Source organism: Triticum aestivum, chromosome 6D (genome assembly GCF_018294505.1).
Source record: "Triticum aestivum cultivar Chinese Spring chromosome 6D, IWGSC CS RefSeq v2.1, whole genome shotgun sequence".
Taxonomy (NCBI): domain Eukaryota; kingdom Viridiplantae; phylum Streptophyta; class Magnoliopsida; order Poales; family Poaceae; genus Triticum; species Triticum aestivum.
Window position 1 is genome coordinate 266,503,402 of NC_057811.1, and position 17,347 is coordinate 266,520,748.

The window sequence follows — 17,347 nt, forward strand, 5'->3', positions numbered from 1 at the left end:
ATTTTATTCAATATTCACACTGGTTTCGGATGGACTTATTGTTTTCTTTAATACAATTTAATATCTACATATGTTAATTACTACTTAAACATTTATTTTAAGGGCTCGGAAGGGCCTTGGATTATTGTTTTGCCCGGGGCATCTGAAATTTCAGGACCGGCCCTGATTGTCAGCACAAAACCGTATGTTTTATAAAGCAGGAAATGTGATACTAGTGTTTCTTTTGATTAAAATTTGGAAAACGTTGCGTGTCGGCGGACCGGCCGAAGCTTCGGCCGGAAGCACGCGCGCCGCTCGATCGCACAGCAATCCAACGGGACAAGTCTCCCGATCCACTCTTTGCGTTGGTTGTTTTTTTCTCTTGGCCCACCGAGTCCCCTTGACCCATCACGAGCTGTTTCTTTTTTTTTTCTCGTCTTCTCTAGTGCCTCGTGCGAGGAGGGCACCCCAGGTCTTTTTCAACCTTCATCTTCACAATCGCTCGCTGAACTCTGACATGGGATGGGAAAAGGAGTTGCAACCGCAGCTCGGCGAAGCTGCATCCGTTTGTCGGCGGTGCTATGACCATGCCGACCATGGCCATAACCACACCGTCATGGCACTGCAAGCTCCAGGGGCGGTGGGGTGCTGCATGCTATGACCGTAGTGGTTGTGTGCTCGAACTAGCGCCGTGGCGAGCTGGAACCAGCGACAATTTTTGCTACATCCACTCGTGGCGGAGCTACGACCTGTGACGGTGGAGACGAGGATTTGCTGTAACCGTCGTCTGCTTTTGCTATGACCGACGAGAAAATTTGCTACATCCATTCATGGCAGAGATGCGACCTGGGGTGGTGGCGACGATTTTTGCTGCAACCATCGTCTGCTTTTGCTAGGACGGACGAGAAAATTTGCTACATCCATTCATGGCAGAGATGCGACCCGGGGTGGTGGCGACGATTTTTGCTGCAATTGTCGTTGTTTTTTGCTACGACTATCGAGGTTTTTTGCTACATGGTGTTGACTGGTGGCCGCGTTCGTGCTACCCCGTGTAGCGAGCGTCGACGGAAAATAAAAAGGTTCAACGGGCATGAATAAAAGTTTCAACCGGTGTGAGGAAAAGCTTCAACGGCGGGGTGGATAAAAAGCTTCAACGGGCGTGAGAAAAAGCTTCAAACCGAGGTGCGAGCGGTGACACTAAGAACTGTGGCCGGCAGTACGGTGGTGTTTCGATGGACATGGTACGGCGGCGACGGCGGCTAGGTGCTTCAACAACAGAGACGTCGGGCGGTACGGTTTTGCTACGAGGGGCTATGACGTATTGTTAGAACCGGCGAGGACGGGTGCTACGAGGGCGAGCATCGGCGACGAGGGCGGACCGGCGTTGAGGCAAGTGACGAGGACGCCCGGCGAGCTGGCTGCCTTAAGGACTCGCGATGGGGCGCCATGGCTTTTCTTTTGTTTCTCTAACGAAGCAGGGTTTTTTTTAATAACTTTCTAACGAAGCAGTTTTAGCGAAGGAGAAGGCTACATGCAAATCCTGCTGCTGTAACTTACACGGATCGTACGGACGCGGTGCGACCGGCCGAACTTTCTGCCGGCGCACCGGCGCGTATTACTAGCCTTAAAATTTAGGGTCGTCAATTGTGATGTTTTATTGCAATGTACTCGAAATGAACAAACTCTCCTACTCTGCCTGCCCTGCGTCCGCGACGGGAGCCCGACCGCACCCACGACTGCCAAGCCCCACGGGAGCCCGGCGACTACGGCGGCTCACGCCGGCCGGCTCGCTGCCCTCCTCCTGACCTCTCGTCCGCCTGCCTTCCTCGTTCCGGTCTGCCGTAACTTTTGCCGCGACTGAACAACGCGACCGACGGCGGTGCTCCCTCTCGGCGCAGCTCGTACCTCGGTGAGTTTCTCCATTAATTTGCCACCCAATTGCGCCGCCCCTACTTTCTGCATCAGTTTTCCATCAATTCCTTCCTCGCCCGCCTTGCACCTACCGCCGGGGGCCTCGCCCTGTTCCTGCCGCACTCCGCTGTGAAGCCTGCCGAGCCGCCGCCGAGTTCGCCTGCCGCAACTCTCTTGCCGCTAGGGCTAACTGGCGGAGCGGGCGAGGGAGGCGTGGCCGCCGGCGTCTGTCGGCTTTGCGTGAGGTCTGGCGTGAGTCGACCAGGTAGGAGAGTTATCACTTTGATGAAATGCCAAAAGGGTATACAGTATGTTCATTTTCCTTGGTGATTACTTACCGTTAAGCCAAATTGTATAAAAATATGCAGATACAATATGTTAGCAAAGTCGCAAAGTACAATGTATCATTTATCTGTTACAGTGTATAGTTTGTCTTCGCAAGTGGCATTCTGCAATCTGCCATTTTATCAAATTCCCTTCCAGAGAACGGAAACAAATGCTAGAGAAATCGATCTGTTCTTTCAAGGCACAACCTGCCTTTTAGCCGCCATCTCGTGGCATTGCAGCCTCGTCCCTTCTCCCTTTGTTACTATCGTTCGCCGTTGCCGCTCCTCGCTGGCATGACACCAGTAGGCTACTGCAGAACATCTCATATTGACTGGCTACGGTGCCAACCAACCAGTGTCGGGGCTAGGAAAATTATATGGCGGGGGCCGACTAAAGAGGACAACACATTCGTACAGATTTTTTTGCGAAAAAAGAAACAAATGTAATGTCAGAATATAATTCATTAATTATACCACCATTCATTGTCAACCGCAAAAGGGCGCACACTTCTCGATTTGGTTATCGCCCAAAAGAAAAATCTAGACAACAGAAGATAGATGAACTAACTTGTTTTAGCTAATGACACTCGGCATGACGATTCATCGAACTCATCTATAATTGCATCTGTTGATATTCCAACCGCAATCTCCTTTTCGATATAAATTACGAGGCAATCCCTTAGAAATCCATCTTCCATTTTAGTCTGACACTACTAGGGAAAAGCCTAGCAGTAGCGCTGGTTTTTGGCCTATCAGTAGCGCGGGTAAGCGCGCTACTGATACGGCACTACAGCTAAAGCTTAGCAGTAGCGCCTACTGGCACTCGCTACTGCTATATCTACTTAGTAGTAGCGCTTTCCAAACCAATCGCTACTGCTAATTACTAGTAGCGCTTTCGAAAACAATCGCTACTACTATTATTCCGTATTTTATTTATTTTTAATTTTAGGTCGTATTCATGCACCTTTATACAATTTTTCATACAGTAGCAATTTAGAGATTGTTTTTACATTATAATGAGTTATCATCATCATCATCATCATCATCATCATCATATCATTAACAACTTATCATCATAATATATCATTGTCATATAACTCCTCATAATCATCATTTTCGTCAATGAGACATCATATAACAACTTGGTCACTAGTTATAATAACAACTCCTCATCATCATCATAGTACTCATAATCACTACTCCTACTCAGCATCACCATCAAGTCTAAGACATTGTAGTCATATATAATCAACACTAACTAATTGTTCTTAATACTTAGGACCTACTCCTCTCTCCTAGCTAAAATACCAAAAAACAGATAAACCGGTCCTTCACCATAATGGAGAATGGACATAAACCTATCTCCAACTTGTGGCTTACGCACATTCATTTTGTCTCCAATTATTTGCGTGTGCGCATTCATCATTTTGCTCCATTCTTTGATTTTGAGCCTTCATCATTTGAAGAAATCGAGTATGCAGTATGGTAAGTCTTCGAAGGAGTTGGTCGTAAGCTAACCATATGCATATCACCTTTGGTAAATAGCATGTCAGGCACAACCTGCTTCGGGAGCCTCTGTTCAAAAACGTAGTAGTAACATATATAGTTAGCAATGTAGTTTACTTAAGAATAATGTATGCAATGAAGTTACCATCATTAACAAAATCTTACCAAGTTTTTGGCAATGAAGTTACCATCAAGCAATTTATGGACTAGTGGCACGTATCTAGTATAATTTGGGCTGATAGAGTGACTTGTTTTGAAGACCTCAACATCTTCTATGAATGAGACAAGATAACCTTTCTCCTCACAATTAAGCTTGGAGTCATAGCTGTAGTATGTGTTGTCTACTACCTTCCGAGTATTTCTTAAAGATAAGAAATAAGATGACAATTATAAATAAATAAGTTTTGTACGAAAGAACACCAAATATTTTTAAATTAACAACATAAATTACCGAACTTAACAAATTAGTTTGACAAACTCACATCTAGGCAAAACTGGAGGCATATCCACATCCACCCAGATGTCGATATTATCATCATCATCATAATCTTCGGGACAAATATCAAATCTTATTCGCATTCCCTCCTCAAATCCATATGCCTTGCAGAGAGCTTCCCAATTAGAGCAACCGAAATGGGAGCGATCGACCGCATTGTACAACTTAACCAGAAACTCATAACCATGTTTAGTTCTTAAGTGAGCCCTCCTCGTCTCCACATTCTCAAAGTCATCTAAACCAAAACCAAGCTTCTCCGATACATATGGTCTAGCATGGCACGGGATGTACTAATCGAATTGAAAAAAATCCATAAATTACACGTTGAACAAAAGAAGCACAAGTGATGATATTAATTACGATGAAATGCTTGTCGTTGTGTACCGTACAAACATCAAAGGTCTCTTCCAGCTTCACGGTGAAAAACCTATCATTTTGCAGGTGAGGAAACCTGTCGCACACACCCCGGTCATCGTAGCAGTACCCGCACTCCGGGGTCCCATCGTCATCAGACATCTCCTGTGTTCAAAATTCAAAGATTATAACTCGACGGCAAAACCCAAAAAATCCGGCATGACCTTTGCTAAAAAAAGGACATATCGAGCGCCTGAAATTTGCCGGAACGGAAATTAATCAACACTCCGGCAAAACATAGGCCACTTATCAATGGTCATTGCATTTCAATGGTTGAAAATATGAACAAAAACATTTGAAAAATATCTTATATATAATCCTAACACTAAATAAACTAGTTTTATTAACTACTTACTAAATAAACTAGTTTTATTAACTACTTACTAAATAAACTAGTTCTATTAAGTACTTACTATAAATAAACTAGTTCTATTAAGCACTTACTAAATAAACTAGTTCTGTTAAGCACTTAATATAAATAAACTAGTTATATTAATCACTTACTAAATAAACTATTTCTATTAAACACTTGCTAAAAATTCTACTACCCTAGTTCTACCCTAAATTTTCTTACTTCTATTATATTCAAAACACCTAAAATAGTCAAAAAAAAATATTCTATTAAAAAACCTACAGTCTACGATGTCTACATTCTAAAATCTACATTTAAATTACCTACGATTTGCAAGAACAGAGACAAGGGAGGGAGGGAGGAGAGAGCAGGGGGAGGGGGCGGCCGGAGGAGGAGGGGGAGGGGCCGGCCGGAGGAGGAGGAGGGAGGGGCGGTGGGAGGAGGGTTGCCGGTGGAGGAGGGAGGAGGGGGCGGCCGGAGGCGGAGGGAGGAGGGCGCGGTGGGAGGAGGAGGGACGGAAGGAGGGAGTACCTCGGTGGCGGACGGACGGCGGCAGCGGCGGCGACGGACGACGGGTATCGGCGCGGGCGAGAGTGACTGAGGGAGAGTGAGTGAGAGAGAGGGTCGGCCGCGTGGGGGGATAAGGTAGGGTTAGTAGTAGCGCTGGTCAGATAAAAGCGCTACAGCTAAGGAGAATAGCAGTAACGCTGGGCGAGTATAGGCGCTACTGCTAAGTTGGGCTAGCCGTGTGCCCCCAGTTCAGACATAGCAGCAGCGCTTTTTGCCCGTACGCGCTACTGCTAAAGTTTTAGCAGCAGCGCGGTTTGTTTATGTTAGAGTTATAATATAGGTCATGTACCCCTTTTGTATTTACCCCGTTGTATAAGGGGTTTCCTGCATATGTTCCACACCTGTACATGTATATATATCGGCCTATGGCCTCATGGGAATATAAGTTGCTTATTCCTAACATGGTATTAGAGCTTTAGGTCTTTTTTCGCACGCGCAACTCGTGCTACGATCCCATCCCCGCCGCCGCCGCGGTTTCTCTTCGCCTCGGCGTCGCTGCTGCGTCTCTTCCTCGCCCCGCCGCCCCCGCCTCCGCTGGAATCCGATTCCATCGCCTACCAACCCCCCGCCCCGGCTCCGCAGCAGCAGCAGCCCGGGATCGCGTGGAGGCTAGTGACGCTCCCCTTCTACGTGGTCTCCGGTGGGGTCGGCCTCGTCACCGGTTCCATCCGTCTCGGTTTCTGGGTCGCAAGCGGCGTGCTGTCCCGATCCCTCTCCCTCCTCGGCCTTGTGCAGGGCGGCGGACCCCAACCTCTGCACCGAGATTCTCGTGGCCAACAACTGGGACCTCCAGCTTGCCGTCTCCTCCATCACCGGCGACCCCTCCTTGCCCGAGCCGTCCACTTATGTCCCGCCTGCCGTCCGGTGTTCTGCTGATTCGGGTCTCTCCTAAAAAAAAAGTCTGCTGCATCGGGCTATGTTGCTGTCCCTCGCTGTCCGGTGATCTTCGATGGTACTAACTACACCGAGTTCGCTGGCTTCATGCGCATTCACATGCGTGGCATCCGTCTCTGGGGTGTTCTTTCTGGCGAGGTCTGCTGTCCGCCACGTCCGGTTCCTCCGGTGGCCCCTACTCCGCCGACTCCACTGGTTCTTCCTACGGATGCTAATCAGGCCGCCAAGGATGCGGCTAAGATTGCTGATGAGGCTGCTGATCGTGCCTATGATGAGAGGGCTTTGGCTTATGAGGAGGCTCTTCAGACGTATCATGGTGCCTATGATGAGAGGGCTTTGGCTTATGAGGAGGCTCTTCAGACGTATGATGGTGCTTTGGCTTATGAGTAGTGCTTTGTACTAAAGCTGCGACAATTAATATGGATCGGAGGGAGTGGTACTTTTAGCAATGATTATACCAACTAGTTCCGTGGTACTCCCTCCGTAAACTAATATAAGAGCGTTTAGATTACTATTTTAGTGATCTAAACACTCTTATATTTGTTTATAGAGGGAGTAGGCTTGAGGCTTGGAGACAAGGAACTAGACACCTATGTGAACAAATTTCTCCAGTGTGAATGCTTATATTCTACTGAAACTGGAATCCTGCATTGCTACGTGCTTATGGTTCCTGGAGTAGGGACCCAAAAGATAACAGTTTAGCCGTAAGGTGATTCCTTTGTGTTAAGTGTAGTTAACACCTATCATGGTTATTGATGCTGAGCAATCTCTAAATAAGATCCCACGCTCAATAGCTATAGCAAGGGTTGAACGCTGTAATACCGTATTTTTATGTCCTCTATTTCCTATACATTATGTGAAAAAAAACTAATCTCTTATGAAGTTACTTCATTTGTTCCAAAAACCTTTTTTTCGTGAAAGGCAAGAGCTCTGCCATGCAATATAAGGGGAAATAATACGTTGTGTACAGGGAAGCCCAATGCCAAAGAAAGGAGAGAATTCCTTATTTGACACTCTCTTAAAATTGTGTTCCTTATTTGGCACTGGAGAAAATTTTCTTCCTTATATGATCTCTAGTCTTCATTTTTTTTCCCTATATGACACTCTAGTGCATTTTGTACACGTGAAAAGATCAGGTCAAGTCTACTACGTTTAGGAATTTTCCCCTGGATAAGAGGCGGGGTGGGCGGACAGAGTCAGCCGGCCGGACAGCAACCGCAACGCGGCCGGAGCCCGGAGTGGCCACCTCGCCCACACACACCTACTCGTGGACTTGGTCTCCGCCTTGGTTTCTTCCTCTTTTCTGCAATGCTAAGAGCGTCAATGATCAATGTCGATCGACGTCGCACTCACAAACCATACTGCATGAAACTAGACCCACAGCTGAATACGTTCTAAATACATTGGATGCATGCGCTCAGGCTCAGGAATACAGAATACACACGCATCCCAAAAGAGACCAACGGAGGAGATAACATGTTCAGCTGTGCTCACTCTCATAAACGAATTTTCCCTAATTAGGCTCAATGCTGCATATTTCTGTTCACATTATGTACAGGGTTAAAAAGGTCTTTTCACGTGTACAAAATGAACTAGAGTGTCATATAGGGAAAGAAATTAAGACTATAGGTCATATAGGGAAGAAAATTTTTCCAGTGTCAAATAAGGAACATGATTTTAAGGGAGTGTCAAGTAAGGAATTCTCTCCAAAGAAAGACGAGAACAACAAGAACCAAAATAGGAAAAATAAAAACCTCTGAACTGGACACAGCTAGCTTGGAGAGGCGAGCCAAAACAGCAGGCCTAGGTCATATACTCGTAACCGTAGGAAAGAGCGTCAACCTGTGGGAGGTGATTGTTAAGCTTCATTCACTAGCCAACTCATCCAAAAGTCCAAACTTGTGGAAAGGGCTAGGCAATCCACATCAACACCCCCTCTCACATGTGACACGTGAAGTCAACACGTGAATAGACTCAGAGGTATCGCTCAAGAGGCCTATACGTGGACACAGAGGGGGGCAGCAGAATTTTTTTGATAAATTGTGAAAGCCAGGGCTTGAACTCAAGACCTTAGACCCTGATACCATGTTAAGCTTCATGCACTAGCGAACGCAACCAAAAGTCCAAACTTTTTGAAAGGGCTAGGCAATCCACATACACACTTCAACAGTGATCGCATCTCGAGTGATGAGGTCTTGTTATGCCTCTTCGATCTCTGATGCAAAACTTTGACTGCAGTTTCCAACCATAGTATGTCATAAAGATAACAAAAAGTGCATAATATGCCAGAAAAATCTAATGACATACTCCCTCCGTCCCAAAATAAGTGTCTCAACTTCGTATTTTTAGCTTTCGCTGTTTGTTCTGACGACACCAAATTTCAGTGTTGTATCTGCTTATTCATTGAGGCCATATGTTATACTTCCTTCTTTAACACAGAAGGTTATTGTTGTTGAGAAATAAGCTACCGTGGAGACCCATATGCCACATGTTTTAGTAGGTTAGATATTCTCTTGTCTGTACTAATATGGGAGCCGTGGTGCTGAAAACATTGCCATACATGTGTCAAGCTACGGCATTTATACATGTGGCTGAATAAACTGGTTATCTTAGGAGTTAGGATGAAGTCTAAGACGAACAGGGGCATGCAGAAGGCAGGAAGAGTAGATCATCTCCAAGGAGGAGGACCAAACTGGATTCTTGTTGCCGGAGGAGTTTTACTAAGCACTCTCTCCGTCAAACTTGGATGCAAATTAAAGCAAATGTTTGATACGAAGGAGCAGAATGGCTTTTCCAAAGGTCTAATATTCCCATTTTCAGTTGAAACCTTTATCCCCTTTCGTACTCTTTATATGCTTTATGCTTACTATGCAAAACTGCAGCCGAAAGTAGGCCTAGAGGATGTGAATTGCACTCAAACCTATGCAGGTTTCGTGGCCAAACTAGCTGCTACTATTGTATTTCAGGTACTTCTATAACTTAGTATATTCTGTTGCCTGCTTCTCATTTTCCACTGAACCTTTAGTCAAATTGTAAATTCAAGGTTTCAGTTGTTTATTTATATCTCCGAGTTTCTGTACTAAAGGACATCAAGTAGAGCAAGTGCATATTGGTCTACTAAAAGGCTTAGTTATGATCAAATCGTCATCTTTGCCATGCATTGATTATGATCTTGGTCTCTTATCAGTTTCATGTCCATTTGGAGATGATAAGTTACACACATTTGCATATAATATATAAAAATATGGAAATTTCAGTATGCTAGTTTGGATCAAAGTGTAATGTAGCGGCACAAAGATCTGGCACTATATTGTTAGTTGCTTTATATATCTGCAAAAAATCTAGTTAGATGCATGGCAGTTTCTAATTTGTGGTTTTGTCATGTACGCAAACAAAGTTCTACCTTATAGTTTTGGATTTTTATTAACATTTCCGCATGGTAACCATATAACTCTTGGTCAGTTACCTGTCAAAGATAGAAATACAACCGGAGAGCTAAGTTGAGTTTGTTAGATCATATTAAGTGTGACAGAGTTGTAACTTAATTAGTGATGAAATGCATAATTGGATCACAAAATTTCTTAAGCACAATACAAGGAGCAACAGTGAGATGGCATGGACTTTGTTCCTATGAACATATGGCTTTTAAATTTGTCAAGAGGTAGCACCTTAGGTTCTACAGTGTACGGAAATCTACAGATCCAGAAATGATAGGAATTGTCCCCAGGTCAGATTTCAGGTTGCTACTTAACAAAATCATTGTGTTGTAACCATTAGCCAGCCAAACAAGTTCTATTTGGCTAGTAAAATCTACCAATCTAAGGATATTTGATTTACTTTCAGAAGTACTCCCTCTGCTAACTAATATAAGACGTTTTCCCCATAAAAAAAATTAAAATATAAGACGTTTTATGTCACTAAAGTAGTGACCTAAAACGACTTATATTAGTTTACAGAGGGAGTACAACTTAGAGCAAAATCATTCTGCTGTAACCACTAACCAGCCAAACAAGTTCTTGGCTAGTACAACCTACAAATCTAAGGATATTTAATTTATTTTCAGAACTACAACTGACAAGTTATCGTAAACCTGCACCCTCCTTTGTCTTTCATGTGCAGTACATTGTCTTGCAAACGACAGACATTTAGTGGGGTTGGGTAGTTGCATTGCTAGCTTTGTCATATGAGTATTGTATCAAGATAAAGCCTCAATCCCGGTGGATACTGGACACTCTCAGAGCCTCTCCGCCAGCTGTGTAGCTGCTAGGTAGGTCCCTAATGACAGTAGTCCATTTGTTTTCACGTGTTGCTTTGCAGTCATAACAAACACTGCACTGCACGCCCCCACCTTGGTGGTCGCCTTTCTTCCTCCTTACTCTCGAATATCTATGATTGTCATAGGTTCAACTTCCCTATTGGCTGTCGAGCACCGGGGTCTGCAAAATTAGTCAGGATGATTGCATTATTGTATTTATGTCAAAGTTGCAATTTTGGGCATGAGTTCAGCATTTAGAGACACAGAGATGTCATCTTCCTACTTGGTTGTTTCTTCAATTATGCTGATTGAATTAAAGTACCTTGGTCACATTGTATCATTACAGTTTGGCGCCTTAATTTGGCGTTTGAAACCCAACCCTTTCTTCATGGTGTAACAGCTTTTCCAAAACGTTGAAAATATTAAATGCTGATTGTAATGTGCAGGGCATTCAGATGGTGGAGTGGAAGTCAAGCATCCTCCTGCAAGTCCATCAAAATCAGCTGAACCCTCGCTTCCACTTGTGAAAATACCAGTGCAAGAATCAAGCAAGGACAACAGTGGCGTCATGTGGATATCATCACCTGACCGCCTTGAAGATCCTCGTAAACCATTTCAGTACTCAAACAGTTCTGGCTCTCCACGTGTTTCAGAGTCAGGATCTAACATTTATAGCAAGAGAGAGGTCATACAGAAGCTGAGGCAGCACCTGAAGAGACGTGATGAGATGATCATGGAGATTCAAGCTCAGATTGCTGACCTTAAGAACTCTCTTGCCATCCAGGAGAACCAGTCGTCTAATTTGCAGTCTCAGCTGGAGTCTGCTAACCGAGATATATTTGATTCTGAGCGAGAGATCCAGCATCTGAGGAAGATCATCACAGACCATTGTGTTGGCGAAGCACTCTCTCACGATAAGCCGTTGCATGTTGGACACTGGCAGTCAGATGCCACCAATGGGCATGCTAATGGCTACGCCAATAGCAGCGTCGGTGACCCTGAGCTGCATTTTATTGGTATTGGGAGGAAGAAAGAAGAGTTAGAGAGGATGGAGATGCTCAAGAGGGAGGTGGGTGAGCTGAAGGAAGTTATCGGAGGGAAAGACTTCTTGCTTCACAGCTACAAGGAGCAGAAGGTCGAGCTCTGTTCTCAGATCAGGGAATTGCAGGAAAAACTCTCGTCGCATGTGCCGAACATATTGTAGGATCTTCTGGTAATGTTCGTTTGCCAAAGGAGCAGCAGCTGTAGCCCTGTTCCCATGCGGTCTTGCACCACTGGTTTGCAGGAAAATCTGTCGGTGCACAGGCCGAACATCCTAGGATATTTGCAGAATGTTAGGTTGATTGGTTTCTTTCTTTCTTGGCCATATTGTTAGGTTGGTTTGCTTCAGTTCCCGCCCTCTGTTGCTTGGAATTACAAAGGGTTTCTTTGCTCAGTTGCTGGACCTAGGGTAGCTAAATTAATGGGAAGTTGATACTCCAGACTTACGGTGCTGTACAGTTTTTCTTTTTATGGTTTGCAGACACCTCTGTGTGATGTTTAGAGAAATATTCTTTTTCCTTTCTAATGTGTGGTCGTTGACATTTCTATGTAACTTTTTTCAACAAAGAGTGGATTTTATTGGCTTAAAATGGAGCATCAAAGGGATACAAACACAATTGACACACACATGGACTAGGATGCACACAACCAATACCAACACATGCACAAGAACACACTAACAAATAGCAAAATTATATAAGATTAAAGTTATGGGTAGGCGAGGAAAAATAAAAATAAAAAGAAAACAAAGCAAAATTATATAAGATCAAAGTTATGTGTAGGCTAGGAAAATTATACAACAATGATCATATGTGCACCACTTATTTCATGATACTACATGGACGACAAGGTTCTTCAACAACACGTAGCGACACTTAGCGTCGATGTCACCAGATCCAACCATCCAAGGCCAGAATCTAGGCTCTCTCCGTGAAGAACCAAACCCATTATATTCGAGCAATGTTTTCAACAAGACAATGACTTTAAAAATCGTCATTGTTAGGTATAACCAATTCGGGCCAGACTTAGGTTTTCACCCCGTCAAGACGAGTAGCACTATCGTGGACGTCACTCATGTGTTATCGTCACCACTTTTTGTAGATCCCAACATCTACATGTGATTTGTGATTGCCCCCACTTCACAACCATTCATTTGCGTTAGGTCGTCATCCATATTTTGCATCTCTCCACTGAAGTCAACTACCAGATCTGGAGGGAGAAACCCTCATGAAGACCTGTCGGTGGCCAATACAATCCGCGGCGGCATGGTCACCACAAGGACCAACACCGACGGGAGAGCACACCACCATCGACTACCACCATGCCGGATAGAGCCCTACCCAGGCCCTTCGGTCCAGGGGGCGACATGGCCAGAACTGGAGCACGAAAGGAAAATCGCCGTTGCCGACTCACCCCCACGGTAAGCGCAACCACGACTGCGCACAACCGATAGATCACCCCCCCGACCAGAGCATTTTGCCCGCCCCCAAGCACGCCCACCATCATACCCCCTGATGAGAAGCCGCACATAGGCCTGCCGCATCCGACAAAGCCTCCTCCGTGCCTCCCATCTCCACACCGCGCAGGCCCACCAGACTTATTGTCTCCTCCCAACATGCAACCATGGTGGTCGCCACCGAGATCAAATACAATGCGTTGCCCTGGCGCCAAGCACTGCAAAGGATTTGCCTAATGGCACACATGCAGCGGCGAGGGGAGGATACATGTTAGAGAGGGCTCTAGTGGCGTCAGCGCAGAGGCAACGCCCAAGTCGCCAAGAGTGACACGAGGTGTGATCCAATATTTTCAGGAGATGGGGTTGACATCCTGGATTTTCCCCCAAATTAAAAATTGTTTTCATTAATTAAATAATTAACTTGATTATTTTATTTTTTCCATTTTTTAAACAAGGAATAAGCAAACCCATTTTCTCTTCGATGTTGCGATTCGAGACTCACCCCGAACCACTGGACACGACCTCGTTGTGAGATTTGGGAGGTACCCAAAAAATTTCGCAACATTTGCACAAGCCTTGCTATCACCTGTTATGCGGACCCTCGTTTATTTAGTAAGTGGAGATATTTTCTAAATAAATTTCCAACGGTCTCTGATCAATTTGGGATGATTTGTGTGGTCTCAAAATTTTCTAGTGTGGTTATGTTTCAAATTTCGCCCGAATCGAAGTTTGTGTGGTGCCCTAACCATTAATTATGTGAGGCACTACAGTCGGTTTAATTAATAAACGATTTTGTAGATAAAAATACCTATTGGGCTTCCTTTGTTCTCTCCTCTCCAACCCTATCTAAAACCTCTCCAAATTCTAGCCCAAAGCCCTTCTAATCACCTGCCTATATATGGATAGCCACCTACTTTCAAAAATGAAACCCTAGCATCTAGGGGACAAATCCCCTGAATTTATGCTCCCAGCCACCCCACCACCGCCACTTGGCAATAGCCAACCACCACCTTCATCCAACCAGCGCCGCAACCCTAATCATCGATATGAGCTGCCAGATCTCAGATCAGACAGCCAGAGAGCCTCCCAGCCATCCCCCATGCAGCCCTGCATTCGCGCCTCCCGTGCCACTCGGGAGAGGAGCTCCCGACGCCTATAGTTGTAATCTCTAACACTTTGTGTTGCACGAATCCTATATATATCTAATGGTTTCTATAGCGCGAAGTGTCATCCTCGTCAGCATCGATCGATATAACATTGTATATGGACCTAGGAACGAGGGCACCCCAACGTAGATGTATTGAAAGTAATAGTGACCCGCAATTTTTCATTGCCATACACTTTCTCTTCATAATGAGGAACCGACAATTACGGCTCTGAGCATTAAATATAATATGGCTGCATAGGGAATCTTCACGTTCGTAGCAACACCCTCCCAATTTTAACAACAAACAAAGAGACGTCAAAGAAAATCGTAAATACACCCCACAGGGAAAACTATTAAAATCGTGTGCAACCAATAAGAGAACAACAAAGTATTCAACAACGATGGAAAATCCACGCGCAATAAACAACAACGGTCAAAATGCAAAAGTAACCTCAGGCAGCCTGGTAATGGACTCAGACCACGGTGATCGATCAAGATGCCTCCATCATGAACCACCTCCATGGCCACAAAACCTAACCCTAATCCTAGATGAAACATTAAATTTAATCCTGCGAAGCAGCAGTCTACAATGATTCATGATCAGCACAGAGGAATTGCAGACAAAACCAGGAACTCCAAACTACATAGAAATACGTAAGCAATAAAACCTCACCGCGGGGAACAAACGAAAAACAGGTCATTGTCCATCAAAGAAGAAGTCTCTATGCAAAAATAAAACATATGATGCTAGCCACATGCTGCGAAACCAATAGTTTCCAGCAACTCACTACAGTCGTATCTACCGCACGGACCAAAAATGAAATTAGGCGATATGAAAAGCACGAACCAAGATAGAGGATAAAGAATGCCATCACGATCTCTACTGACGAAACATCATGAGCCCACCTCAAGCAACAATATAGCTGAAGGAAATATGCCCTAGAGGCAATAATAAAGTTGTTATTTTATAGGGTTTTTTACATCTGTGCCCCTGGTTCCTTAGCCATACTCATCCATCCCCACGCTCTTAACGTTTGCTCACTTTTCCCACTCTCTTGTTCGAAACCCTCAGAAATGGTCACAAACGGTGGATGATGTCGGGTCAGTGCTTTGACCGTTACCTCTGGCGAGTGGGGCCGCGCTGGACCCGTTGGACTTGACAAGTGGGGCGGCCTTGGACAATGGCGCTGTTCGATGGTTGGGTCGTCGTTTCATTGGCCTGTTGGGCCGTTGCATGAAACGCCTGCGCGCGTCGCCACGACAGAAGCCTGCAATGCATGCACGACGTATCCAGCTAGCCTGCTATGCATGCATGCAGCTAGCCTGCATGCATGCGCCGATGCGTGCCGACCGAGCCGCTTTCGTGCACGCTAGTCACCACGGACGCAGCGACGGTTGCTGCCTGCATGCGCTGATGCTTGTCTCCTCGATTTAGAACATCGTTTGATCCTTTTCGATCCACTCATATGCACCCGTTTTGCCACGACAAATAAATTGAGCAATATATTTTTATTGTTTTTGGCTGCATGCACTAGGTGGCTACATAGCTCAAGATTCTCAAAACACTTTGAGGCTAGTCAACAAGAGTGGTGATGTTGTCACCTACAACTATATGAAAGACTACAAGGGCAACGCTCACAAGTGCCTAATGGCAAAGGTCGTGGTAGAAGATGGAGAGGGCCAAAACTCTCCTGACAAGGTCAAGGTGACCCCACGGTCAAACCCTCCTCTTTTCACTCCTTCTACTCCTTGTGATGAGTATCTCGATGCGGAGGATAATTATGATGATGATATAGATGATCCTATGCTTGCTAAACTAAATAAGTTCATGTGCTCCCTCAAAGGAAAGAAGCTCACTATGTTTCGTATGCTTATGGAGATGGTGAGTAAGCACACCATCACCATTAAGGAACTCGAAACCCTCATCACCGAGGAAGCTTCCTCGACGTGGTGGTGGCTTGTGTAGCTATGCATGCACTAGGTGCTTACAAACAAAGCGAGCTCTCTAAAAAAAATCAATAATTCAAAAAAGTACAAACTAGCAAGAACTTAATAATAGGATAGATAGAAAACTTAATAATATAACTTAATAACATAACATAGATAGGGCCAACAAGCCCAAAGCACGATCATATAGTTCAATTACAACTTAATAACATAACATAGATTCAAAAAAAAGAAAAAAGCTAGAGGGTTCTAAACCCTAGCCGCCGCCTTCTCCACCTCGCTCCTCTGGGCGCCCTTCACTGCTCCTCCGGGGTGTTGTCGATGGGGTACGGTAGAGTGTGCATGCGCGACGCGGTGGGGAAGATGTTGCTGTACTCCGTGAAGATGTTGTGAGTGGTGAAAGCGATGAACTCGCAGCCACACCAAAACACGCGGCTGAGGAGGTAGAAGGCGTCGAAGGGGTTGGTGAAGTGGGCAAGGATAGCAATCACACCAACCCGTTTTGGATGGCCTCCTCGACGCGGAACATCGTTGGAGATCCCCATGGGAGGTGGCGGTAGCCGGCCGCGAGGAAGAACTCGGTGAAGCCCCTTGCGGTCCTCGACCTTGATATCGCCCACACACGTACACTACAAAAAAATACACTTCCATGATGATACGTGTTTGTCATAGTAGGTCACGTTTTCTGCCATGCATGTACATCCATGACGATTTTATGACAGAATCAAGATAGTCATACCTGTGCTGTCGTAGAAGTGTTCCATGACATTACCAAAATTATCTTCATGGAAGTGTCCACTTCCATGACGATAAATGGCGCGTCATGGAAGTGCTTTCGTCAAGGGTGACCGACACGTGGCATCGACCGTAATGGGTCGCCGTTAAGCTATCGGGTCCGGTTTTGGATCCGATAACCCGTTAACAGCCCGGGCCAATGGGGATTTTCCATGTGTAAAATTCTCATTGGCCGGAGGAAACACGTGTTGGCTCACTGCTAGGACAGATGTCATCCACTCACTGGACAGGAGGCGCCTATGATACGTCGACACGTGG

General features: G+C 45.2%; 1 protein-coding gene across 3 annotated transcripts; it reads left to right on the forward strand.

Moving 5' to 3' along the window:
- The first annotated feature begins 1,620 nt into the window (after positions 1 to 1,620).
- Positions 1,621 to 12,292, forward strand: LOC123144607 (uncharacterized). 3 transcript variants are annotated; one of them, XM_044563812.1, is made up of 4 exons: positions 1,621 to 1,888; positions 9,062 to 9,247; positions 9,331 to 9,414; positions 11,150 to 12,292. In XM_044563812.1, exons 2-4 carry the CDS (start codon positions 9,070 to 9,072, stop codon positions 11,905 to 11,907), a joined length of 1,020 nt encoding a protein of 339 aa, XP_044419747.1. In that variant the 5' UTR covers positions 1,621 to 1,888; positions 9,062 to 9,069; the 3' UTR covers positions 11,908 to 12,292. The 3 variants fall into 3 exon arrangements, with proteins under 3 accessions (XP_044419747.1, XP_044419750.1, XP_044419749.1); XM_044563815.1 differs by having other exon boundaries at positions 1,622 to 1,888; positions 9,069 to 9,247; XM_044563814.1 differs by lacking the exon at positions 1,621 to 1,888 and adding an exon at positions 1,905 to 2,155.
- The last annotated feature ends 5,055 nt before the right edge of the window (positions 12,293 to 17,347 follow it).